Source organism: Zootoca vivipara, chromosome 6 (genome assembly GCF_963506605.1).
Source record: "Zootoca vivipara chromosome 6, rZooViv1.1, whole genome shotgun sequence".
Lineage (NCBI taxonomy): Eukaryota > Metazoa > Chordata > Lepidosauria > Squamata > Lacertidae > Zootoca > Zootoca vivipara.
This window is the reverse complement of record NC_083281.1, coordinates 7,013,494-7,039,064: the sequence shown is the minus strand read 5'-3', so window position 1 is coordinate 7,039,064 and position 25,571 is coordinate 7,013,494. Positions and strand designations below refer to the sequence as shown.

General features: G+C 47.2%; 1 protein-coding gene across 2 annotated transcripts in view; it reads right to left on the bottom strand.

The window, feature by feature from the left end:
• ATCAY (ATCAY kinesin light chain interacting caytaxin) overlaps positions 1-24,876 on the bottom strand; it is a 38,073-nt gene extending 13,197 nt beyond the window's left edge. For both annotated transcript variants that reach the window (XM_060275364.1, XM_060275365.1), the window contains exons 1-8: positions 24,477-24,876; positions 20,114-20,248; positions 13,732-13,790; positions 12,022-12,246; positions 9,669-9,854; positions 7,356-7,458; positions 5,096-5,227; positions 2,877-2,963 (exon numbers count right to left, since the gene is read on the bottom strand). In XM_060275364.1, coding sequence (XP_060131347.1) covers positions 2,877-2,963; positions 5,096-5,227; positions 7,356-7,458; positions 9,669-9,854; positions 12,022-12,246; positions 13,732-13,790; positions 20,114-20,190 — 869 coding nt within the window. In that variant the 5' untranslated portion in view covers positions 20,191-20,248; positions 24,477-24,876. The remainder of the gene's footprint in view (positions 1-2,876; positions 2,964-5,095; positions 5,228-7,355; positions 7,459-9,668; positions 9,855-12,021; positions 12,247-13,731; positions 13,791-20,113; positions 20,249-24,476) is intronic.
• Between the last annotated feature and the right edge of the window lie 695 nt (positions 24,877-25,571).

Here is a 25,571-nt window from a genome sequence, read left to right as displayed (position 1 = left end):
GGTACAAACTCAGATTACAAGACGTAGGAGTGATGTAGGTTAATAGAGATGAGGGGAATGACCCTTAACTCAGAGCACCACCAGTTTCTAGGAAATGTGTTCTTTGTTCTTGCACTGTGATTATACTGTGTCCAGTTCTGGGCACCACAGTTCAAGAAGGATACTGACAAGCTGGAACGTGTCCAGAGGAGGGCAACCAAAATGGTCAAAGGCCTGGAAACGATGCCTTATGAGGAACGGCTTAGGGACCTGGGTATGTTTAGCCTGGAGAATAGAAGGTTAAGGGGTGATATGATAGCCATGTTCAAATATATAAAAGGATGTCATATAGAGGAAGGTGAAAGGTTGCTGTTTTCTGCTGCTCCAGAGAAGCGGACACGGAGCAATGGATTCAAACTACAAGAAAGAAGATTCCACCTAAACATTAGGAAGAACTTCCTGACAGTAAGAGCTGTTCGGCAGTAGAATTTGCTGCCAAGGAGTGTGGTGGAGTCTTCTTCTTTGGAGGTCTTTAAGCGGAGGCTTAACAGCCATCTGTCAGGAATGCTTTGGTGGTGTTTCCTGCTTGGCAGGGGGTTGGACTGGATGGCCCTTGTGGTCTCTTCCAACTCTATGATTCTATGATTCTATTACAGATTCTAACTGGTAAGACATTCTTTTCGTTTGATCTTTAGTTTACTGCCATGGGGGTGGAAGCCGATTCCCTGAAGCCTAACAGGGTGTTGCAATTAACTCTGGACCCCCTTGAAAGTCAACCACTTTGGGTGTGTGTGTGTTAAACTGCTTTAATGGAGAGTGAAATTCAGAACGGGGGTAATTTGCAGGGAGAAGAAAAAGGGCTGTTCTAGAATATCTGGAATACAAATGTTATATTTCACATTCAACGATACGGAACCATCCCCACCTGGTGGTAGCCAATGAAGCCCTACTCAGAGTAGACCCACTGAAATTAACGCCCCTTAGTATTGTCCATCAATTTCAGTGGGTCTCATTCTAGGGCTAACACTGAATCCAACCTATTATGATGATCATTGGGCTGAATCTAATGTTAATCCTACTCAGAGCACAGCCATTGATGGACATTACCAACTATGGTCCATTAATTTCAATGGGTCTACTCTTGAGTAAAAATAGTTGGCTGCAACCCATTATTATGTTATTCCTCTTAGTATTCTATCCTGATGGCTTCCCCCATTTATCTTCACAAAACAGGTTAGTCTGAGAAATTGTGACTACGCAGAGTTTGAATCCGGGGTTGTCTGGGTCCGTGTCTGATTCACTAAGCTACCATGCTACCTTGGTTTGAAAGGTTGTATATGCCGATCGTGGGTTCGAGCCCCACGTTGGGCAAAATATTCCTGCTTAGCATTGGGTTGGACTAGATGACCCTCACGGTCCCTTCCAACTCTGCAATTCTGCGAAAGAGGTCATCGTACGAAAATTCACTTATCCAAACGTGAGGAATTAGTACCCAAACCTCACTATACACACTGCAGATTCCGATATCCAAACGGCCAGACTCGCATGTAATGCTTTAAATAAGCAGACTTAAACAAGTCTTTTTGTGTTTTGCTGGTCTGCCGAAACCGTTTTGCCATAAACTGTGGGTGGGAGGAACAGGGAGAAACTGGGGAAATGTTTGCCCTATGCAAGGTTTCGGAGGGTCTCCCCGGGTTTTCCATAATTTGGGGGTCAAAATTCCACGGTCGGGAACGCGTTAGAAATTTCTCCATAAGAATCAATGGGAATCATTGACTTGTTATGTGAACGCTCGCCTGACGAACCATTTGCCTTATGTTTGGATTAGCAGGACCTCCGTCCATCACGCTGTGTCTTTTTTGTTTTGTTCAGAAGCACTTGTTGACTCGAGCTTTTCATGCTGGGGCTTCTCTCAGCGGTCTTTGGAGTGTGAGGGGTGGGGTAAATTTAGAGAAAGATATTTTGGACTTTGAATTGCCGGAAGAAATATCAACAACCTCAGATATGCAGATGACACAACCTTGATGGCAGAAAGTGAGGAGGAATTAAAGAACCTTTTAATGAGGGTGAAAGAGGAGAGTGCAAAATATGGTCTGAAGCTCAACATCAAAAAACCCAAGATCATGGCCACTGGTCCCATCACCTCCTGGCAAATAGAAGGGGAAGAAATGGAGGCAGTGAGAGATTTTACTTTCTTGGGCTCCTTGATCACTGCAGATGGTGACAGCAGTCACGAAATTAAAAGACGCCTGCTTCTTGGGAGAAAAGCAATGACAAACCTAGACAGCATCTTAAAAAGCAGAGACATCACCTTGCCGACAAAGGTCCGTATAGTTAAAGCTATGGTTTTCCCAGTAGTGATGTATGGAAGTGAGAGCTGGACCATAAACAAGGCTCATCACCGAAGAATTGATGCTTTTGAATTCTTGTGCTGGAGGAGACTCTTGAGAGTCCCATGGACTGCAAGAAGATCAAACCTATCCATTCTGAAGGAAACCAGCCCTGAGTGCTCACTGGAAGGACAGATCCGGAAGCTGAGGCTCCAATACTTTGGCCACCTCATGAGAAGAGAAGACTCCCTGGAAAAGCCCCTGATGTTGGGAAAGATGGAGGGCACTAGGAGAAGGGGACGATAGAGGACGAGATGGTTGGGCAGTGTTCTCGAAGCTACGAACATGAGTTTGACCAAACTGCGGGAGGCAGTGAAAGACACGAGTGCCTGGCGTGCTATGGTCCATGGGGTCACGAAGAGTCGGACACGACTAAACAACAAATTTTGGACTACAAGTCCCATCATGTTGGCTGGGGCCTGATGGGAGTTGTAGTCCAAAACACCTGGAGAGGTTTCCGACATGTTTAACTGGCTTCGAGGCAGCTATCCTCTCGGCTGCTCATACCTGATGAACGGCCTCGATATAGCCAGGACCGTTCGAATGAACCACGACGGGTGAACGATTATCAGTGCTTTCAGGTTTTTCCGCAACCTGTGATAAAAATAAAGAAGGCAGGGAGGTATAAGAACACATCCGAGCAGCAGTTGCCTTTGGCCGTGCATTAGTTCTGCGCCAGATCCAAACCTTCATACATAAACACAATACAATTTAATTTCTCATCTCCTCTATATGCGATTACTCTTGCAAGTAATATTTGAACCCTTTCGATAAGTTTTAAATCAGGGTTTCCCACACTTGGTCTCCAGCTGGTTTTGGACTACAAATCCCATCACCCCTGACTACTGGTCTAGCTAGCTAGGGATGATGTAGTCCCCAAACAGCTGGAAACCCAAGTTTGGAAAACCTTGTTTTAAAGCAGGGGCCAGCAAACTTTTTCAGCAGGGGGCCGGTCCACTGTCCCTCAGACCTTGTGGGGGGCCGGAATATATTTTGGGGAAAAAATTATGAACGAATTCCAATGCCCCACAAATAACCCAGAGATGCATTTTAAATAAAAGGACACATTCTACTCATGTAAAAACACCAGGCAGGCCCCACAAATAACCCAGAGATGCATTTTTAAATAAAAGGACACAGTCTACAAATGTAAAAACACGCTGATTCCTGGACCGTCTGCGGGCCGGATTTATAAGACGATTGGGCCGCATCCGGCCCCCTGGCCTTAGTTTGGGAACCTCTGTTTTAAAGAATGGTTGTGATTTCCCCTCCCCGTAATTTTACTATTTTATCTTTCTTTCTTTTAACTCTCAGATTTATTTATTAGACTTCAGCAAGGAGGGCATACATTGCAAAACACAGAAAAAACACATTAAAAGCTTGGAGATGAAATGAAAAATAAAATATTAATGAAACTTAAGCAAAAACATAAACCAGCTGGAAGGTGGTGGAGAGGCAGTTTGTTTAAACCAAACTCCATAAATGAATATCTGGCGGTGTTTAAATGAGAAAACCTGAAACCACTTTCCTTATGAGAAATCCTACTGCCTTCAGCAGGAATGGTTTCAAAGTTCTAGGGCAAGAAGTAAAATTGGGCCTATGCACCCTAGGTCACTAATAATACTAAAATAACAACAACAACAACAACAACAACAACAACAACAACATGTTGTTGTTGTTACGGTATTTATACCCCGCCCATCTGGCTGGGTTTCCCCAGCCACTCTGGGCGGCTTCCAACAGAAATATTAAAATACACTAATTTCTTAAAGATTAAAAGCTTCCCTAAACAGGGCTGCCTTCAGGTGTCCTCTAAAACAGTGTTTCCCAACCTTGTGCCTCCAGATGTTTTGAGACTACAATTCCCATCATTCCTGACCATTGGTCTTGCTAGCTAGGGATGATGGGAGTTGTAGTCCAAAAACAGCTGGAGGCACAAGGTTGGGAAACACTGCTCTAAAAGTCTGGTAGTTATTTTTCTTTTTGACATCTGTTGGGAGGGCGTTCCACAGGGCGGGTGCCACTACCGAGGAGGCCCTCTGCTTGGTTTCCTGTAACTTGGCTTCTCGCAGCGAGGGAACCGCCAGAAGGCCCTCGGTACTGGACCTCAGTGTCCGGGCAGAACGATGGGGGTGGAGACGCTCCTTCAGGTATACTGGACCGAGGCCATTTAGGGCTTTAAAAGGTCTGCACCAACACTTTGAATTGTGCTCGGAAACATTATTTCACTATTAAACATTAAAAGCTTCCCTGTTTAGGGAAATCTTTAATGTCTGATGTTTTATTGTATTTTTAATATTTTGTTGGAAGCTGCCCAGAGTGGTTGGGGAAACCCAGCCAGATGGGTGGGATATAAATAAATAAATAAGTAGATAAATGAATTATTATTATTATTATTATTATTATTATTATTATTATTATTATTACCACGCCCATCTGGCTGGGTTTCCACTCAGGACAGTGGAAGACTCCGGTAAAGAGTTTACATCTGCATGAGGGGTTGAGAATCTTGAATCTCCATATATTATTAGACTTCAGTTCTCACAATATATGTTTGTTTGTTTTTGTAAACTGCTTTGAAGGTTTGTTTGGTTGTTGTTGTTTTACAGACAAGTGGTGTACAAATCTTATGAACTAAATTGGCACACACACAAACACACATATGTGAATCCTCATCCCCTGCAAAACGTGGCCCATTGTCATGGACTCAATCCACAAAACCTCACCTTCTGTCTATCATTTGGTAGCATTTTTTCAGCCAGCCGATCCCGGGCATTCTTCGGCGTGGCGTGGCACCGTTCATGTATACAATCATATAATCCTCTGCCACTAGCAACTCCAAGCTGCTTATCACATACCTGTTAGAAAACCAGAAGCAGATAATGAAGAAGAAGAAGAAGGAGGAGGAGGAGGAGGAGGAGGAGGAGGAGGAGGAGGAGGAGGAGGAGGAGGAGGAGGAGGAGGAGGAGGAATTATTTATACCCCGCCCATCTGGGCAGCTTCCAGCAAAATATTGAAATACAATGATTAATTAAACATTAAAAGCTTCCCTAAACAGGGCTGCCTTCAGATGTCTTCAAAAAGTCAGATAGTTATTTATTTCTTTGACATCTAACGGGAGGGCATTCCACAGGGCAGGTGCCACCACTAAGAAGGCCCTCTGCCTGGTTCCCTATAACCTCACTTCTCGCAGGGAGGGAACTGCCAGAAGGTCCTCAGAGCTGGACCTCAGTGTCTGGGCTGAACGATGGGGGTGGAGACGCTTCTTCAGGTATACTGGGCCAAGGCCATTTAGGGCTTTAAAGGTCATCAGCAACACTTTGAATTGTGCTCGGAAACGTCCTGGGAGTCAAGGTAGGTCTTTCAGGACCGGTGTCATGTGGTCCCGGTGGCTGCTCCCAGATGTCAAAGAGGAAAACAGCTACCAGATTTTTAGAAGGCATCTGAAGGCAGCCCTGTTTAGGGAGGCTTTTAATGTTTAATAGATTTTTTTATTTCATTTTTCTGTTGGGAGCTGCTCAGAGTGGCTGGGGAAACCCAGCCAGAGGGGCGGGGTATAAATAATAAATTATTATTATTATTATTATTATTATTATTATTATTATTGCAGAAAGGATGAAAACACAGTTGCTCTAAATGGACTTGCTGTTTCTCTCTGAGTGTCTGGGGGCAGCATATGAACAATAAAATTATTAAGATTATTATCATTATCTAACTTAGTGGTTAGGGGAGAGGGGAGAGCAGAGGCAGAAAAATAAATAAAGGATGTTGAAAAGGATGTTTAAAATAACATTTGTAAAACCAAACAAAACCCAGAAGCTTTTCTTTTGGGAATTATAGGGACAGAACTACTGCATAGAAACTTCTTAATGTACTGTATGTGGCAATAATGTTACTCGCCCTAAAATGGAAAGAAGCAGAAGTCCCAGCAAAGGAGGAATGGATACAAAAACTTATGGAATATGCAGAAATGGCGAAACTTAACTAGGGAAAATAAGAAATTGAGATAGCAAACTTTTTATAAAAGAATGGAAACGGCTTACTGAATATTTTCAGATATATTGTAAACAGATGGAAACATTGGCAGGATTATTGTAATAACAACCTGCAGTTTTATAAGGGTATATATTTAAAGTAGATGAATAAATGAGTAAATTAAGTTAATTTGGAGATGCAGAAGTTATTAAAAATTGATGTAAGGAACCGCAGAAAGAGGGGGAAGGAAGTCGAGTTTTGAAATGTTAAAATGATGTTAAAAAGGTAAAGGTAAAGAGACCCCTGTCCAGTCGTGACCGACTCTGGGGTTGCGCGCTCATCTCACATTATTGGCCAAGGGAGCTGGCATACAGCTTCCAGGTCATGTGGCCAGCATGACAAAGCCGCTTCTGGCAAATCAGAGCAGCACATGGAAACGCCGTTTACCTTCCCACTGTAGCGGTTCCTATTTATCTACTTGCATTTTGACGTGCTTTCACACTGCTAGGTTGGCAGGAGCTGGGACCGAGCAACGGGAGCTCACCCCGTCACAGGGATTCGAACCGCCGACCTTCTGATCAGCAAGCCCTAGGCTCAGTGGTTTAACCCACAGAGCCACCTGGGTCCCTTAAAATGATGTTAAAATTAGTGAAATGTATAGATTCGAAAAGGATAAATACAATATAATAATAATAATAATAATAATAATAATAATAATAATAATAATAATAATAATAAATGTTGGGGTGCGGATTGGTGAAATCGCCGGCTGTAGCCAGGTGATGACTTTTGCAGAGCTTGGCTGGGGGTGGGGTGGGGGAGTGTTTTGAATGCAATAAGGGCTATTTCCAAAATGCCCCCCAGCACCGCCACCCTTCCTGATTTTAACACATCCATCTTCACCCTGACGTGGCCAAGCAAAGGAGGTGCTAGGGAGATGAATGCGAATGGAGCTCAAAAGTAAGTTTTCCCTCCTCCGTTCCAAGCAGAAGGCAAGTTAAAGTCACTCACAAGAATAGGTTCTCCATGATGTAATGATAATCGGGCAGGCTGCTGTCCGGCAGGTAGCAGGCAGCAAAGACGATGATGGCGTTGAGTCCTTCCCCGTAATAACCTGAGAGAGAAACAGATAGGAAACGAATAATAATAATAATTTATTTGTGTCCCGCCCTCCCAGGCCTAACATAAAAACAACACAATATGCATAAAAACAGACCTCAATTAATTAAAGTGGGTTGGGGGAGGGTTGTTTAGCTATAACACCTAACAGCCACAGACGATAACTTGTCCGTGAATCTCTCTTTCAGAAAGAGTCCATCTAGCCTAGCACCTGTTTCCAGCCATCAGTAGATAGATGCTTCCAGGAAACTTGAAACCTCTAAACTGTTTCTTAGCTCTCGAGTCTGAGACTCACTTGTGGCCAGCAGATTGGCTTCCTGTCAGCTGTCGCCACATATTGTGGCAGGCAGTTCCATAAGTCGACATTATTATTATTATTATTATTATTATTATTATTATTATTATTATTATGCCACCCATCTGACTGGGTTGGCTCAGTTACTCTGGGCGGCTCCCCCCAAAATACTAAAGACGCAATATAACATCAACCATTAAAAACTGCCCTGAACAGGGCTGCCTTCAGATGTCTTTTAAAAGTCAGGTAGTTGTTTATTGCCTTGACACATGGGCGTAGGCAGGGGGGCAGGAGGGGGCAATTGCCCCCCCATAGAAGCAAAGGCTGAGGGGCGCAGTGTGGCAGCCCCAGGCTCCCGCTCCCAGCGCGAAGCTTCAGAGTTGCGCCGGGAGCGGGAGCCTGGGGCCGCCTCCTCCGAAGACCTGGGAGGCGCAGGCCACGTGGCCCCACCCACATTTCCGCTGTGGCCCCTCCCCTCCCGCCCCTTGCCCCCGCCCCTTGCCCCCCTAATTTTGATCCTGGCTACGCCCCTGCCTTGACATCTGATGGGAGGGCGTTCCACAGGGAGGGTGCCACCACCGAGAAGGCCCTCTGCCTGGTTCCCTGTAACCTCACTTCTCACAATGAGGGAACTGCCATAAGGCCCTCGGAGCTGGACCTCAGTGTCTGGGCTGAACGATGCTCCTTCATGTTATACAGGACCAAAGCCGTTTAGGGCTTTTAAAGGTCAGCACCAACACTTTGAATTGCGCTCAGAAACGTAATTTCAGGCCCTGTGTTATATGGTCCTGGCGGCCACTCTACAAGCGGGAGATAACCAGAGCATGCACCACTCTGGCGAGACAATCCGCGGGTAGGGAGAGTCTCATCCTGTGTACCAGATGCAGCTGGTAGACAGCTGCCCGGAACATAGAATTGACCTGTGCCTCCATGTCCAGCTGTGGATCCAAAATGACCCCCAGGCTGTGCACCTGGTCCTTCAGGGGCACAGTTGCCCCATTCAGGACCAGGGAGTCCCCCACACCTGCCCACCCCTTGTTCTCCGAAAACAGTACTTCCCTTGAAGGGAGAGATTTGCCAATTGTGTTATTGAGCTAAATCTGATCATACAGTTTGCATTGTATAATTCTAATTGTATGGCTTAGCCCCCCATATCCCTAAAATGCTTCTTAAAATGCTTTCCTTTTTGCCTCTGCGTCTGTGCACCAAAGTGGGCCAAAGTGTAAGCATTCAATAGCAAGACAGAATGCCCTGCTAAGCTATCAAGGCCGGATGACTGTCTTGTCTGATGCTAGCAGTCTGACGCAAAGAGCAGGCAAGATAGAGAAATTCAAGCCCCCACTCAAGGCTGAGTGAGGATGCTACCGGGGTAGCATGAGTCAGCATGTGTTTATGCACAGGACCGGACACGGATCTTCCTTATATGTACTTGTGACCCCCTTTTGTGTTTATGAGAAGGACAGGATACGGATTTTCCTAATATGGATTTGTAACCCGTGACCCCCTTGCGTGCGCACATTTACAGAGGAGGGGGAAAGGACCCCAAGAAGTGTATAAGAAGCTTTGCAAATTTGTGTTTCTTTACTCTTGTCATGAAGCTTGATCACCAAGAGTCTCTTAAATTTAAGAATTAAATTTTTTCTCTGGATTCAACCCTCGGTGTCATTGTTGACTGTCTCTGTCCCTGCCTGGGCGCAACTTAAGGACCCTTTATTAGCAAACAAGGCTACACCCTGTCAGGGTTCAACCTCAATCTGTTAACCACCATCCACCCATCAAATCAATATCCGGGCTTAGTTGGCTGCTGGTGCTGCTTGCTTGGATATTGCACAACTTAACCGATGCATTTGCACACCCAGCGACACAAATCCTCCCCCCACAATGCAAGCCCCCCCCCCAATGCTCCTCACCTCCGTGTGTCACCACTTTCATGTACGGTTTGATCATCTGCAGGTCAATTCGGTGTTCCTGTTCCCCAATGATGACCGTTCTCCACAGGCGGCCGTTTGTGGCGCTGGCCCCTTCCCCGGCTCCATCTCCAAATAAGTCCGCGCTGTCTCCCGGCATGTTTTTGGCTGTGGCCACAGGAGTATCGTCTGAGGGTGGGAATTCACAAAGACCATCCCTAGCAAGACTCGATTGTACAGAAAGTGTTTGGGAGATGAGGGCATCCTGAGCAAGTTTGCAGATGACACCAAATTGGGAGGGGTGGCTAATACCCCAGAGGACAGGATCACACTTCAAAATGACCTTAACAGATTGGACAACTGGGCCAAAGCAAACAAGATGAATTTTAACAAGGAGAAATGTAAAGTACTACACTTGGGCAAAAAAAATGAAAGGCACAAATACAGGATGGGTGACACCTGGCTTGAGAGCAGTACAGGTGAAAAGGATCTAGGAGTCTTGGTAGACCACAAACTTGACATGAGTCAGCAGTGTGATGCAGCAGCTAAAAAAGCCAATGCAATTCTGGGCTGCATCAATAGGAGTATAGCATCTAGATCAAGGGAAGTAATAGTACCACTGTATTCTGCTCTGGTCAGACCTCACCTGGAATACTGTGTCCAGTTCTGGGCACCACAGTTCAAGAAGGATACTGACAAGCTGGAATGTGTCCAGAGGAGGGCAACCAAAATGGTCAAAGGCCTGGAAACGATGCCTTATGAGGAATGGCTTAGGGAGCTGGGTATGTTTAGCCTGGAGAAGAGAAGGTTAAGGGGTGATATGATAGCCATGTTCAAATATATAAAAGGATGTCATATAGAGGAGGGAGAAAGGTTGTTTTCTGCTGCTCCAGAGAAGCGGATACAGAGCAATTGATTCAAACTACAAGAAAGAAGATTCCACCTGAAGATTAGGAAGAACTTCCTGACAGTCTGAAAGTCTGAAAGCTCTGACAGTCTGACAGTCTGAAAGCTCTGAAAGTCTACAGCAGGGGTAGGCAACCTCAGGCCCATGGGCCGGATGCGGCCCAATCACCTTCTCAATCCGGCCCGCGGACAGTCTGGAAATCAGCGTGTTTTACATGAGTAGAATGCGTCCTTTTATTTAAAATGCATCTCTGGGTTATTTGTGGGGCCTGCCTGGTGTTTTTACATGAGTAGAATGCCTGCTTTTATTTTAAATGCATATCTGGGTTATTTGTGGGGCCTGCCTGGTGTTTTTACATGAGTAGAATGCCTGCTTTTATTTAAAATGCATCTCTGGGTTATTTGTGGGGCCTGCCTGGTGTTTTCACATGAGTAGAATGTGTGCTTTATTTAAAATGCATCTCTGGGTTATTTGTGGGGCCTGCCTGGTGTTTTTACATGAGTAGAATGCCTGCTTTTATTTAAAATGCATCTCTGGGTTATTTGTGGGGCCTGCCTGGTGTTTTCACATGAGTAGAATGTGTGCTTTATTTAAAATGCATCTCTGGGTTATTTGTGGGGCCTGCCTGGTGTTTTCACATGAGTAGAATGTGTGCTTTATTTAAAATGCATCTCTGGGTTATTTGTGGGGCCTGCCTGGTGTTTTCACATGAGTAGAATGTGTGCTTTATTTAAAATGCATCTCTGGGTTATTTGTGGGGCCTGCCTGGTGTTTTTACATGAGTAGAATGTGTGCTATATTTAAAATGCATCTGTGGCTTATTTGTGGGGCATAGGAATTCGTTCATTCCCCCCCCCCCCCAAAAAATATAGCCCGGCCCCCCACATGGTCTGAGGGACAGTGGACCGGCCCACGGCTGAAAAAGGTTGCTGAACCCTGGTCTACAGGGACGATTGCCTTTTCAATAGAGAAATAACCAAATTTCATCCCCATCACTACAGTATTTAGGACTATGTTGTTGTTGTTTAGTCGTTTAGTCGTGTCCGACTCTTCGTGACCCCATGGACCATAGCACGCCAGGCACTCCTGTCTTGCACTGCCTCCCGCAGTTTGGTCAAACTCATATTCGTAGCTTTGAGAACACTGTCCAACCATCTCGTCCTCTGTCGTCCCCTTCTCCTAGTGCCCTCAATCTTTCCCAACATCAGGGTCTTTTCCAAGGATTCTTCTCATGAGGTGGCCAAAGTATTGGAGCCTCAGCTTCACGATCTGTCCATTTAGGACTATAGGGGATATTAATGGGGGGGGTGTCTGTAGGTGATATTCCACCTATCTGCATGAGGGGGGCCCAACGTTTTCAGCTCCTTCTTGTCCTCAGCTATCATCTCGAAGCCATATGAAAATGCATAAAATATCATGGAGGGTTTTTTAAAATTCCCCTTTACTTACCCTCCCATTCCAGTTCATTCCCGTTCCCGAGGAACTCAAGGGAATCGGTCTCGTCTGGGGTTTCAATGTCATCGACATTGATGTCTAGGTCGTCCGGAGTGTCCAGGAAATCGTCTGAAAGGAGAGAGCCTTCACTCTGGTCCAAGGAAATGTTGATTTCCGGGGCGACGAGCGTCTTCCGCTTGTGATGTGCCCCGTTACTAAAATTTAACGTGTTCGGAGGAGCTGCAGATTTTTATATTTGGAAAGAGAGGGAACGAGTCAGTTCAAAAGTAACTTGTACTGTACTACTACTACTACTACTAATAAAGGGTAAAGGTAAAGGGGCCCCTGACCATCAGGTCCAGTCGTGTCCGACTCTGGGGTTGCGGCGCTCATCTCGCTCTATAGGCCGAGGGAGCTGGCGTTTGTCCGCAGACAGCTTCCGGGTCATGTGGCCAGCATGACAAAGCTGCTTCTGGCGAACCAGAGCAGCGCACAGAAACACCGTTTACCTTCCCGCCGGAGCGGTCCCTATTTATCTACTTGCACTTTGATGTGCTTTCGAATTGCTAGGTGGGCAGGAGCTGGGACCGAGCAATGGGAGCTCACCCCGTCGCAGGGATTTGAACCGCCGACCTTCTGAACAGCAAGCCCTAGACTCTGTGGTTTAACCCACAGCGCCACCTGGGTCCCTTACACTACCACTACTACTACTACTACTACTCTACTACTACTAATATATTTATACCCCACCCATCTGGCTGGGTTTCCCCAGCCACTCTAGTTGGCTTCCCTCTGCCTGGTTCCCTGTAACCTCACTTCTCACAGGGAGGGAACTGCCAGAAGGCCCTTGGAGCTGGACTTAAGTGTCCGGGCTGAACGATAGGGGTGGTGATGCTCCTTCAGGTATACTGAGCTGAGGCCGTTTAATGCTTTCAAGGTCAGCACCAACACTTTGAATTGTGCTTGGAAATGTACTGGGAGCCAATGTAGGTCTTTCAGAACCGATGTTATGTGGTCTCGGCGGCCGCTCCCAGTCACCAGTCTAGCTGCCTCATTCTGGATTGGTTGCAGTTTCCAGGTCACCTTCAAAGGTAGCCCCACATAGAGCGCATTGCAGTAGCCCAAGCAGGAGATAACTAGAGCATGCACCACTCTGGCGAGACAGTCTGCTGGCAGGTAGGGTCTCAGCCTGCGTACCAGATGGAGCTGGTAGACAGCTGCCCTGGACACAGAATTGACCTGCGCCTCCATGGAGAGCTGTGAGTTCAAAATGACTCTCAGGCTGCGCACCTGGTCCTTCAGGGGCACAGTTACCCCATTCAGGACCAGGGAGTCCTCCACACCTGCCCGCCTCCTGTCCCCCCCCCGAAACAGTACTTCTGTCTTGTCAGGATTCAACCTCAATCTGTTAGCCGCCACCCATCCTCCAACCGCCTCCAGACACAATCTAGCAGACCATCCGTCTCTCCAAGCGCCTTTGGCATTTGTGTGTTGGCTCGTGGTCCTCTGGCCTCTCTGAATCGCTATCCCATGGTCTTGCGCTCAAAATTCCAGCACTGCAAGGGGTTGGGCTGGATGACCCTTGGGGTCCCTTCCAACTCTGCAGTTCTCTGCCACCCCACCCCCCATTTAAATTTCTGCCCATTTTATCATCTACATCTCATTTGTTCCAACCTGTTGTGTTGGGAGGGAGAGCAGCAGGGCCCCACCTGAACCCATACTTACCGAGGGCATCTTCAGCTGGGCTTCCCAATGACTCCATTCCTGCCTCTTCGGGGAGAGGTCTATAGGTTGGGTGATGGGCGAAGGAGAGAGAGAGAGAAGTTTAAAAAGTATTCCCAGGTCAGTCTTATGCTTTCTTTTCTTTTTCAATTAACAAACGGTTGTGAACACCCGATAACACACATATAGAATCATAGAGTTGGAAGAGACCACAAGGGCCATCCAGTCCAACCCCCTGCCAAGCAGGAAACACCATCAAAGCATTCCTGGCAGATGACTGTCAAGCCTCTGCTTAAAGACCTCCAAAGAAGGAGACTCCACCACACTCCTTGGCAGCAAATTCCACTGCCGAACAGCTCTTACTGTCAGGAAGTTCTTCCTAATGTTTAAGTGGAATCTTCTTTCTTGTAGTTTGAATCCATTGCTCCGTGTCCACTTCTCTGGAGCAGCAGAAAACCTTTCACCCTCCTCTATATGACATCCTTTTATATATTTGAACATGGCTATCATATCACCCCTTAACCTTCTCTTCTCCAGGCTAAACATACCCAGCTCCCTAAGCCGTTCCTCATAAGGCATCGTTTCCAGGCCTTTGACCGTTTTGGTTGCCCTCTTCTGGACACGTTCCAGTTTGTCAGTATCCTTCTTGAACTGTGGTGCCCAGAACTGGACACAGTACTCCAGGTGAGGAGTACTGTGTCCAGTTCTGGGCACCACAGTTCAAGAAGGATATATATTACTTTCAGGTGGTGTCGGGCTCCAACTCCCTTTTCTGAAATTATTATTTTTATCTGCAAATTTTACGATGAAAAAGAAGGGGGGTTGTGGAGAGAATCAAAGACAATAAACATTATATACTGTAATTATTAATAGTAACAACCCCCCCCCAAATCATTGGTGTACCTTACAGCCATATTTCAAAAAGTAAAAATCTGGACACAAAGTTGTTGAACTTTTTTTTTAATGCAAAATCTCAAAAAAGAGAGAAGAAGTTTGTGAGCTTTTTAAAATGAATTTTGCCAAAATCGACACTTCTGACATGGGCTGCCATACATCCAGATTTTCCCGGACAGTTCAGCGATTTTTGCCCAGACACTGTTTACAACAAGGGCAGAATGCCGGCTATGTCTTGGAAATTCCAGACGTATCTTACAGATACTGGAAAAACACAAAACTGATGAGCTCCTATCATCCCTAACCATTGGTCATGCTGGTTTCAGGGGCTCATGAGAGTTGAGAATCCAACAACATTTGGAGCCTAATGGGTAAAAACAATCAAACCCATACACACACATGGAAGAAAATGAACTTGAACTCGAAATTGTTCAAAAGTGAACTTAATTCACGTTTCGTCCGCTCGGCAATTCGGGGGGGGGGGGGCTAATTCAGTGAACTTTGTTAACCAAACTACAGTAGTTCACATTCCGAGCACTCGAGATATTTAAAAGATGAAGCCAAAACGATTCCAAATCTCTGGCAGTTGGGAGGGTGGAGAAGTCGCCACCCACACAGCCCTCAAAGAGTTAAAGCCATAAAGGGCAGCACCTATCCTGCCCTTTTTTTTTGCCAGGCCTCAGCATAAGGCTGGCGGAAGCAAAGTAAATGATGCAATTACGTGGATTACAGCATAATCCCACCCTCCTCTTCCTGAAGCAGTGGTTGTGTGTTACGAAATATGCTTGTTTCAAAGGTACATTCATTTTAAAACGAAACAGCAATTTTTCCTTTACCCCATCTCTGCAATAACGCAGAAGGGGAAGAAGCGCAGATGACAACTCATAAGCACACAAGCAGGTTATTTAGAGGGGCAAATTTAGCAGGTTTGACCTCTATGCTTTTAGCATCCAAGCATCATCATCAATAAATGCATCTGTCTGTCTTGGCTGTGCGCAGTATATGTAAGGGGAGATTAAGAGGCAGCAAAGGCTATTAAATGGATGCAGAGAGGATGAAAAGAAAAGCTTCCTCCTTTACCTTACCTCCTAGACAAGTGCAGCTCTTGACTGCGATAACTCCCAGTTTCCAGGCTCAAAAGCTTCGTCGCTTCTTTCGGCCTGCGCTTATGCCAATTCTCCCTCCCCTCCCCTCCCCTCTCTTCTCCTCTGGACTTTCTTGAATCGACCCAGCTGGTCATGTGTCACCATTTCGGGCTGCGCTGATCATATGATGCTTCCCTCTCTGCCTCTGTTATGGTGCCTGCCTCCTCTAATCTTGCCGGGAGCAACTCACTGAGCATGCTCCCTGCATCCCAGCCTGCGTGAGCATCACTTGGGCTTGCTAACAGGGGGGGCGGCATCTCTCAAGCAGCCAAGACAGACACTTAACCCTCTTTTTGGGTTTGGGGGGGGGAGAGAGGGGGATCTTTCCACATCTGTATGCCTCAGCTCATTCTCGCGCTCGAGAGCCGGGACATGTCATTCTGCACATCTCCTTTGCATCCGGTGGGGGTCGGGGGCTGGAAATGTCCTCTCCCCAACCCACCCCGTTGTTAGAGACGTATTAATTTATCCCTGCTTTTGGCAAATGGCTCGGTTTGCCTCGCCCGGATTCCCTCTCGCCATACTGGCCACTTGGGACCTGTGCGGCCAGATGGATTAATATCTGCTAAGCGCATGAGCACATACTTTCGGGAGGTGCTGACGTAATTACACAAGCTCCTTTCTGCTTTGCTTTATTTTGGTTTTCCAAAGGGGAAGCCTCCCTTTCCCCGGCATCACTTTCCCATCTCAAATGCATCCTGCCGATCAGGCCGTTAAAAATGTCTGACCACGTGGCTTATAGAATCATAGGATTTTGGAGGTGGAAGGGACCCCAAGGGGTCATCCAGTCCAGCCCCCTGCAATTGCATAACTTTAAGAAGGACCACATCTCCATGGTAAGTCATCAGCTTTGCAGGCAGGATATTCCCGCCTGAAATAATGGAGAGCTGCTGCCAGTCAGTGCAGATACCCATGCAACTCAGGGGGACTTGCTTTTGAGCTAGAGTGGCTGCCGCATTAGTTTTGCGGCTTCCGGAAACCAGCGCACCCCAAAAGTTTGTTTCCTTAGCTATCTCAGTTAGTGCCAGATGCTGAAGCACAATTCCTGGCTGTCTGCTCTGTGGAAACTGGGCTCAAAAGGAGCTTTGTGAGTTCCCCATTTTGTGCTCCTTTTGAGTTCAAGGTTGAAGTCGTGTGAGTCAATGGCCTATATACGATGTGACTGTGTTGTTATTTGTTTGTTTGCTTAATCATGGATTAAGCAAATCATTTGTTTGTTTGCTTAATCGGTGGTGCTGTGGTGTAAACCCCTGAGCCTCTTGGGTTTGCTGATCAGAAGGATGGCGGTTCGAATCCCCGCGAGTCGCCTTTGAGCTCCCCTTGCTCTGTCCCAGCTCCTGCCAACCTAGCAATTCGAAAGCACACTGGGGTGAGTAGATAAATAGGCACCGCTCGGGGGGGGGGGGGAGGTAAACGGCATTTCCGTGCACTCTGGTTTCCGTCACGGTGCCCCGTTGTGCCAGAAGCGGTTTAGTCATGCTGGCCATATGCAGTGCTCTTTTTTTTTTGTTACTAAAAAAAAAGTTTAGGGGTACTTTCATTTTCCTACTCATATTCCTGCCCCTCAAGGAGGCCAAACGTAGATTCACAAAATGTTTAGTGGTGTGCGTACCCCTGCATCCCCCCCACAAAAAAGCACTGACCACGTGACCTGGAAGACTGTCCGCGGACAAACGCCGGCTCCCTTGTCCTGAAAGCGAGATGAGCACCGCAACCCCATAGTCGCCTTGGACTGGACTTAACCGTCCAGGGGTCCTTTACCCCCTTAAAAAAAACCAACACTTTCGCTTAATCATGGGCATGTTTTGCCCCTAGGGGAAGAATGGCAGGATATGAATCAAGAAGGATACTGACAAGCTGGAACGTGTCCAGAAGAGGGCAACCAAAATGGTCAAAGGCCTGGAAACGATGCCTTATGAGGAATGGCTTAGGGAGCTGGGTATGTTCAGCCTCGAGAAGAGAAAGTTAAGGGGTGATATGATAGTCATGTTCAAATATATAAAAGGATGTCATATAGAGGAGGGAGAAAGGTTGTTTTCTGCTGCTCCAGAGAAGCGAACACGGAGCAATGGATTCAAGCTACAAGAAAGAAGATTCCACCTAAACATTAGGAAGAACTTAGAATCATAGAATCATAGAGTTGGAAGAGACCACAAGGGCCATCCAGTCCAACCCCCTGCCAAGCAGGAAACACCATCAAAGCATTCTTGACATATGCCTGTCAAGCCTCTGCTTAAAGACCTCCAAAGAAGGAGACTCCACCACACTCCTTGGTAGCAAATTCCACTACCGAACAGCTCTTACTGTCAGGAAGTTCTTCCTAATGTTTAGGTGGAGTCTTCTTTCTTCCGGACAGTAAGAGCTGTTCGGCAGTGGAATTTGCTACCAAGGAGTGTGGTGGAGTCTCCTTCTTTGGAGGTCTTTAAGCAGAGGCTTGACAGGCATATGTCAAGAATGCTTTGATGGTGTTTCCTGCTTGGCAGGGGGTTGGACTGGATGGCCCTTGTGGTCTCTTCCAACTCTGTGATTCTATGATTCTATATAGGAGAATCTGATAAGTTAATAAATAGCTGGAGGTTCCCAGGATTGAACCCAAGATATTCTGCATTGCAAAGCCTGTGCCTTCCCACTGAATCGCAGGCCCTTCCCTGCCTTACCAGTGACTAGAAAAGGCATTTCTTAGCCCCTTGTGCAGCTGTGCCTTTCATAGACAGAGCACTAAGCTAATGATGGTGTGTAAAGGAAGACAGGAGATGGCATGTCTTGTTGGTTCCATCTGCTGCAGCGACTTTTGCCTTGGCAGCTGGCACTAGACAGGGAGACTACTGTCTTAGGAAGAACAGGATCACTGTGGCCATCAATAGGATCTCAGTAAGAAGCATGCTCCATGCAAAAGTGATGCCTTCACTCCCCTGAGCCATGTTAGATTACAGCTGCCGATGCCCGTGCGCCCTCGTCATGTGCCCATTTCATTTTAGGACATTACATGAACTTCCTGTAGCTTCCCTGCATTTGTGTGCACATGCATGCTTTGGTGAGGGACATTGGAGAATCCCTCTGGAAACGGGGCTGGAAAATTCCGCGATTTCCATGTCCGCCTGAGATCAGGGATGGAAATCACGCGAAACATCGGCCAACGATGCTACATAAACGAGGGTGCTATTTTCTGTTTCGTTTTCGACATATGTAATAACATAATTTCCGTTAAACAGCAGACAGAGAGATGCATAGTACAGTGGGACCTTGGTTCTCAAACGCCTTGGTTCTCAAACGCCTTGGTTCCCAAACACTGAAAACCCGGAAATAAGTGTTCCGGTCTTCAAATGTTTTTCGGAAGCCGAACGTCCGATGCGGCTGTCGGCTATTGTTTCTGGGGCGCCTGCACCAATCAGAAGGTGTGCCTTGGTTTTCGAACATTTCGGAAGTCAAACGGATTAAGTTTGGTGCTTTTGTTTTTGCGTTTTTGTTTTTGAGGCTTTTTCGGTTCATTTGTTTTTGTGACTGTGTGGAACCCAGTTCAGTTACTGATTGATTGATTGATTGATTGATTGTGTGACTGCGGAAATGGATAAAAGCCCCCCATCCAAACAATGATTATCATCAGTGCCTAATCTGGCCAAGGTAGGGCGATCAGCAAACATTATCAGGTATCCTGACAGACAAGCCACACTCTCAAATTTCTGTTGTAGACCCGCCTCGCTCTGTGACCCTTGTGTGATAATTTTGGATGCTCTTTGGCTAAGGCAGGGGTCAGTAACCTTTTTCAGCTGTGGGCCGGTCCACCATCTCTCAGACCATGTGGTGGGCTGGACTATATTTGGGGGGGGGGGGAAATGAAGGAATTCCTATGCCCCACAAATAACCCATATGCATTTCAAATAAGGCATATGCATTTCAAATAAAAGGACACATTCTACTCATGTAAAAACACGTTGATTCCCAGACCGTCCACAGGCCGGACTGAGAAGGCGATTGGGCTGCATCCGGCCCCCGGGCCTTGGGTTACCTACCCCTGGGCTAAGGGCTTGGGCAATTGCTAAAGCCTTTAAAAGTTCTTACACGCTTTTGTTCTGGGTTCTGACCTCCTTGCAAAGCGCAGAGGAACTATGTCGCAACAGAAAAACAAAGATCTGCTTTGTTTTCACTGGATCCTGTCCCCATCCATTCTTCTCTCACCGATCACGGACTCAGGGGGACATCCATCGATGGGGGGTTTGCGCTGCAAAAGCCAACCCCAATTTTTTCTTATAACAACGGCTACTTGCATATTTTTGCATAGGGAGGGCTTGAGCTGCTTCAAGCATCTTAAATAAATTAAAAAACAACAAACAGCTGCAGGAACCAACCTGGGGAAGTCTTCATCTTGCCATTCCTCTTTCACATCCACGTTTTCCATACGCAGGGTGGCCTCAGTAGTCCCCATGCTGCTTCGGATAAAGGATTCGGAAGCACGGCAAAGTTAACTTGCTGTTGAGCTCAGTCTGCAAAAGAAGATGCAAATGTTCTATTTTATTTTATTTTATTTTTGGAGCATTTTTGGAGGTGCATTCCTTCACAGGCAAAGTTTGGAATAATAAATTTATTACTTATTAGGTTTGTATACCGTTTTTCCTTTCATATATGTCAAGGCAACACACAACAGGGCCACAAAGAATGCAAGTCAATACATATTTTAAAAAATCTAATATTGGTAAATCAAATCAATAAAGGATGGGGTGGAGAACTTTGCTCAGTATCCTGCATTGCAGCCACACAAAACTCAGAAGTTTCCTGGAGAGATGCTGTCAGTAGGTGCAGACAGTACGGTACTGAACTAGATACACCTACGGTTGGATTCGGTATAAGGCAGGCAAAAGTGTGGGGGAACTCCCTGGTCCTGAATAGGGTAACTGTGCCCCTGAAGGACCAGGTGCGCAGCCTGGCAGTCATTTTGGACTCACAGATGTCCATGGAAGCGCAGGTCAATTCTGTGTCCAGGGCAGCTGTCTATCAGATCCATCTGGTTCGCAGGCTGAGACCCTCCCTGCCTGCAGACTGTCTCGCCAGAGTGGTGCATGCTCTAGTTATCTCTCGCTTGGACTACTGCAATGCGCTCTACGTGGGGCTACCTTTGAAGGTGACCCAGAAACTACAACTAATCCACAATGCAGCAGCTAGACTGGTGACTGGGAGCGGCCGCCGAGACCATGTAACACTGGTCCTGAAAGACCTACATTGGCTCCTAGGACGTTTTGGAGCACAGTTCAAAGTGTTGGTGCTGACCTTTAAAGCGCTATATGGGCCTGTATCCCTGAAGGAGCGTCTCCACCTCCATCATTCAGCCCAGACACAGAGCTCCAGCTCCGAGGGTCTTCTGGCGGTCCCCTCCCCGCGAGAAGTGAGGTTACAGGGAACCAGGCAGAGGGCCTTCTCGGTGGTGGCACCCACCCTGTGTGGAACGCCCTCCCCTCAGATGTCAAGGAAATAAGCAACTATCTGGCTTTTAGAAGACATCTGAAGGCAGCCCTGTTTAGGGATGTTTTTAATGTTTGATTTTTTTTTTACTGTGTTTTTAATGTTCTGTTGGGAGCTGCCCAGAGTGGCTGGGGAAACCCAGCCAGATGGGTGAGGTATAAATAAATTAATAACAACAATAACAACAATAATAATAGCACTCAAGGAGGGTCATGGTGTGGGGCTGAAATACACAGACTCGAGAGATGGTGGGAAACTTGAAGAGAGTCATTGGTGCCGGATAGAGAAGCCTGTAATATCACACTCTGCCCCAAGTTTCCTCATTCCAGTTCAAGAGGAAGGAACTGCTACTATGAGAGATGCTTCGAAGAAGCACCCAGCGCTCCTTCCCGAGAGATTTTTCACCCCCTCCAAATTTCTTCCTGTGTTTTGGGATTCCAAAGTCTCCTCGAACTGGTTTCCAGAGGGGTACTAATGCCTTAGCAAGCCGCCGTTCTCATGCTTCTTGTTCCTGGTTTGTTTGATGTCGCATCAGCTTACAGTTTTAATTCCACATTTTACCCACCTCCTGTGCTGGTCGCACAACCTTTAGGGCAGAGTTTTGTTTTATGTTTCTACCCTGGGACCTACTTGAGAGAGTTGAACATCAATAAAGTCCACCATACTTTCAGAGCTGGAACAGAGCAACGGCAGCTCACCCCCCGTCACGGGGATTCGAACCCCCAACCTTCAAATTGGCAAGCCCAAGAGGCTTGGTTTAGACCACAGTGCCACCCGTGTCCCCTGGCTGCTGTGAGAACAGGATGCTGGACTAGACAAGCCATTGGCCTGATCCATCAGACCCCATTGGCCTGATCCATCATTTTATTTCACAGAAATTATATATCACTTGATTGTGAGGAAACCCTCTAAGCAGTTTGCAACGATGTACCAAAGTAGCTCAGGGCAGTTCCGTGTCCCCAAGGAGCTTACAACGTAAAACTGATTTGGCGGAGGGTTGGAAGGAGTGAAAAAGGCAAGATGAACATGACTTGAATGTGAGCAATGCAGTTACATTGTTAGGCTTTGCTGGGAATCGAAAGCAATGCTGCACAAACCACTGGTCACAGCTGGTAAAGACTCATCTGTCTGCTGCCAGCTAGTGTAGACGGGTGGCACTGTGGTCTAAACCACTGAGCCTCTTGGGCTTGCTGATCAGAAGGTCAGCAGTTCAAATCCCTGAAACGGGTGAGCTCCCGTTGCTCGGTCCCAGCTCCTGCCAACCTAGCAGTTCGAAAGCATGCCAGTGCAAGCAGATAAATAGGTACTGCTGCGGCAGGAACGTAAACGGCATTTCCATGCGCTCTGGCTTCCATCACGGTGTCCCGTTGTGCCAGACTGGGAGCGGCCACCGAGACCACATAACACCAGTCTTGAAAGATCTACATTGGCTCCCAGTACGTTTCCGAGCACAGTTCAAAGTGTTGGTGCTGACCTTTAAAGCCCTAAATGGCCTCGGTCCAGTATACCTGAAGGAGCGTCTCCACCTCCATCGTTCTGCCCGGACACTGAGGTCCAGTACCGAGGGCCTTCTGACGGTTCCCTCGTTGCGAGAAGCCAAGTTGCAGGGAACCAGGCAGAGGGCCTTCTCGGTGGTGGCGCCTGTCCTGTGGAACGCCCTCCCATCAGATGTCAAAGAGAAAAACAGCTACCAGATTTTTAGATGACATCTGAAGGCAACCCTGTTTAGGGAGGCTTTTAATGTTTAATTGTTTTATTTCATTTTTCTGTTGTAAGCCGCCCAGGGTGGCTGGGGAAACCCAGCCAGATGGGTGGGGTATAAATAATAAATTATTATTATTATTATTTAGTAATGTGGCCACATGACCCAGAAAGCTGTCTGCGGACAAACGCCGGCTCCCTCGACCTGAAAGCAAGATGAGTGCCACAAGCCCATAGCTGCCTTTGACTGGACTTAACCATCCAGGGGTCCTTTACTTTTACCTTTTTTTAAGTATAGCAAGAAGACAGGAGTGCTTGGCGTCCTATGGTCCATGGGGTCACGAAGAGTCGGACACGACTAAATGACTAAACAACACAACAACAAGTGTAGCAATACTTAGCTAGATCAGGCATCCCCAAACTGTGGCCCTCCAGATGTTTTGGCCTACAACTCCCATGATCCCTAGCTAACAGGACCAGTGGTCAGGGAAGATGGGAACTGTAGTCCAAAACATCTGGAGGGCCGAAGTTTGGGGATGCCTGAGCTAGATGGACCAAGGGTCTATCAGCTTTTTGTGTTCCTATTTAACAAAGGGCCTTTGTTAAAGATCATGAGGACTAGAATTTTCAGGGGTCCTCCAGACATTATTTTGCACACGGGTGATGATTAGCACTTCTGATGCTATTGGAACAACCTATGCCCAAACCCATTTTCAATACCGTTTGCTCTTGCAAAGGTTTTAGGGCAGCCACACTCCTCCGTTTGCAGCCAGCGAGTGCCCTGCAACTTTCTGCTGAAACCCTGCACCCTTTTCACAGCACATATGCTTGGGTTTATTTATGTGCTGCCTTGGATGCGCTACTACAGCAAGCAGTGGTTTTTGGTAGCATTGGGGAAACATCCCAGAACAAACCAAAACGGAGCCAGCCCACCGCTAACACATTATGATTCTCGTGCCAAAGACTATGTTGCAGACCACAGCAACCTGGAAGGGCTCTGTCTCTAGAGGAAGCTGCTGTGCTTGAGCAGCAGATCACTGGCATTGCTGAGAGATGGCAGAGACTGAAGCAACAAGGCTGAGCTTGAAGGCTGCCTGCCTTCGAATGCCCCAAAATGGGCCAACGTAAACGCTCAGCATGGTTGCGGTGTGCTTAGTTAGCACAATAAGGCCCTGATTCTTCTGAGCCTTCTTTCCCTTTTCTTCCGGGCTAACAGAAAGCTGAGCCGATTTATAACCATTCTTTACCGGAGCTGACAGCTCACTTAACGCTGTAAAAGCAGGTGCCATTTTACCTTTCTTTCTGCTTCTCTCTAGAACGCATCTTCCGCCAACCCTTCCCCACCCCCCTCCCAGCGACATCTCAGGGTCTCCGTTCCGTTCGAAGATATTCGGCTGCGCAATTGCCTACGCCACAGCATCATGTAATCTCACAGCTTTCCTGCCATCAACATTGTGCTGGGTAAAGTGGGGCGGGGGGGGGGAGGAGAGAGAGCATTTTGCACAGCCACCGCCATGCCGTTATTCCAATAGAAGCAAATTATTCTCTACTTACTGCATCCGCATTTGATACTCAGACCGTTCTGTCCAAATCCCAGCAGCGCATCCTGCTTTATGCACAAAGCCTCTCCTTCGGGTGCCAAATGCCTTAGCCCCGAAAAGCAGCGCTTCGGTAGACGAGCTGGCTGCATGTGCGGTTACCCGATGAATCCGACCTGGCCTTCACCAGCCTTGCTTCTTCTTTCCCCCCATCTCCGCCACCCTCCCCCTCTCTCTCCCCGGATAAATCGGTGTCTCGCTGGCTATGCGCCTCCGCCTAGCCGTGCATGGCTTTGCTTCCGCGCGCGACGTTGCTCTCCAAGGTATTTTTTTGCTTTAATTTCCAACGCCGCACCCCGGTGGCAATCTGCGGAAAGCTTAAACCCACTTAAAGCCGGCTTAATTGCTGTTGCTTTTGTGTGCCGGGGATGGGGGAGCAACGAGATACGTGGGTGGGGAGGAGGTGTTCAGCACCATCCGTTTTGATTAGAGAGATATTGAGCATCCGGTACAGGAAAACGCTGGAGGAAGGATGGCGCGTGCTGGTTCCTCCCCCCTCGTGTGTGTGTGTGTGTGTTAACCAAGTGGCATCATTTGCTAAAAACAAAGGTTGCTTCACCAACCCTTTCTATCCTCCTTGCAGATATCTCGCAGGGAAATGGAAGCGAATGGAGTCAAGGTGGGGGACAAGAAGCTTCGAGAAAAACCGCTGCCAAATAGGATAAGAAGCTGGACCGTTTTGTGAGTGTTTGGATACGGCCGAGGACTCTGGTTTTCAAGAGGGGAAGGCAGATCTGTTTTTGCATACAGTCAAGTCTTCACGGAGCAAAAGGCTGAAAAGTTGAGGCCACCTGTGACGATGGTAGTGTTTTGTTTTTTTGTAAAATTGAAAACACAGAACCCAACTTACGATCTGTGAATGGCATGTGTGGGGGAGAGGTTTTTCACCTTATCCCATTGTTGTTGTTGTTGTTTAGTCGTGTCCGACTCTTCGTGACCCCATGGACCATAGCACCCCAGGCACTCCTGTCTTCCACTGCCTCCCGCAGTTTGGTCAAACTCATGTTCGTAGCTTCGAGAACACTGTCCAACCATCTCGTCCTCTGTCGTC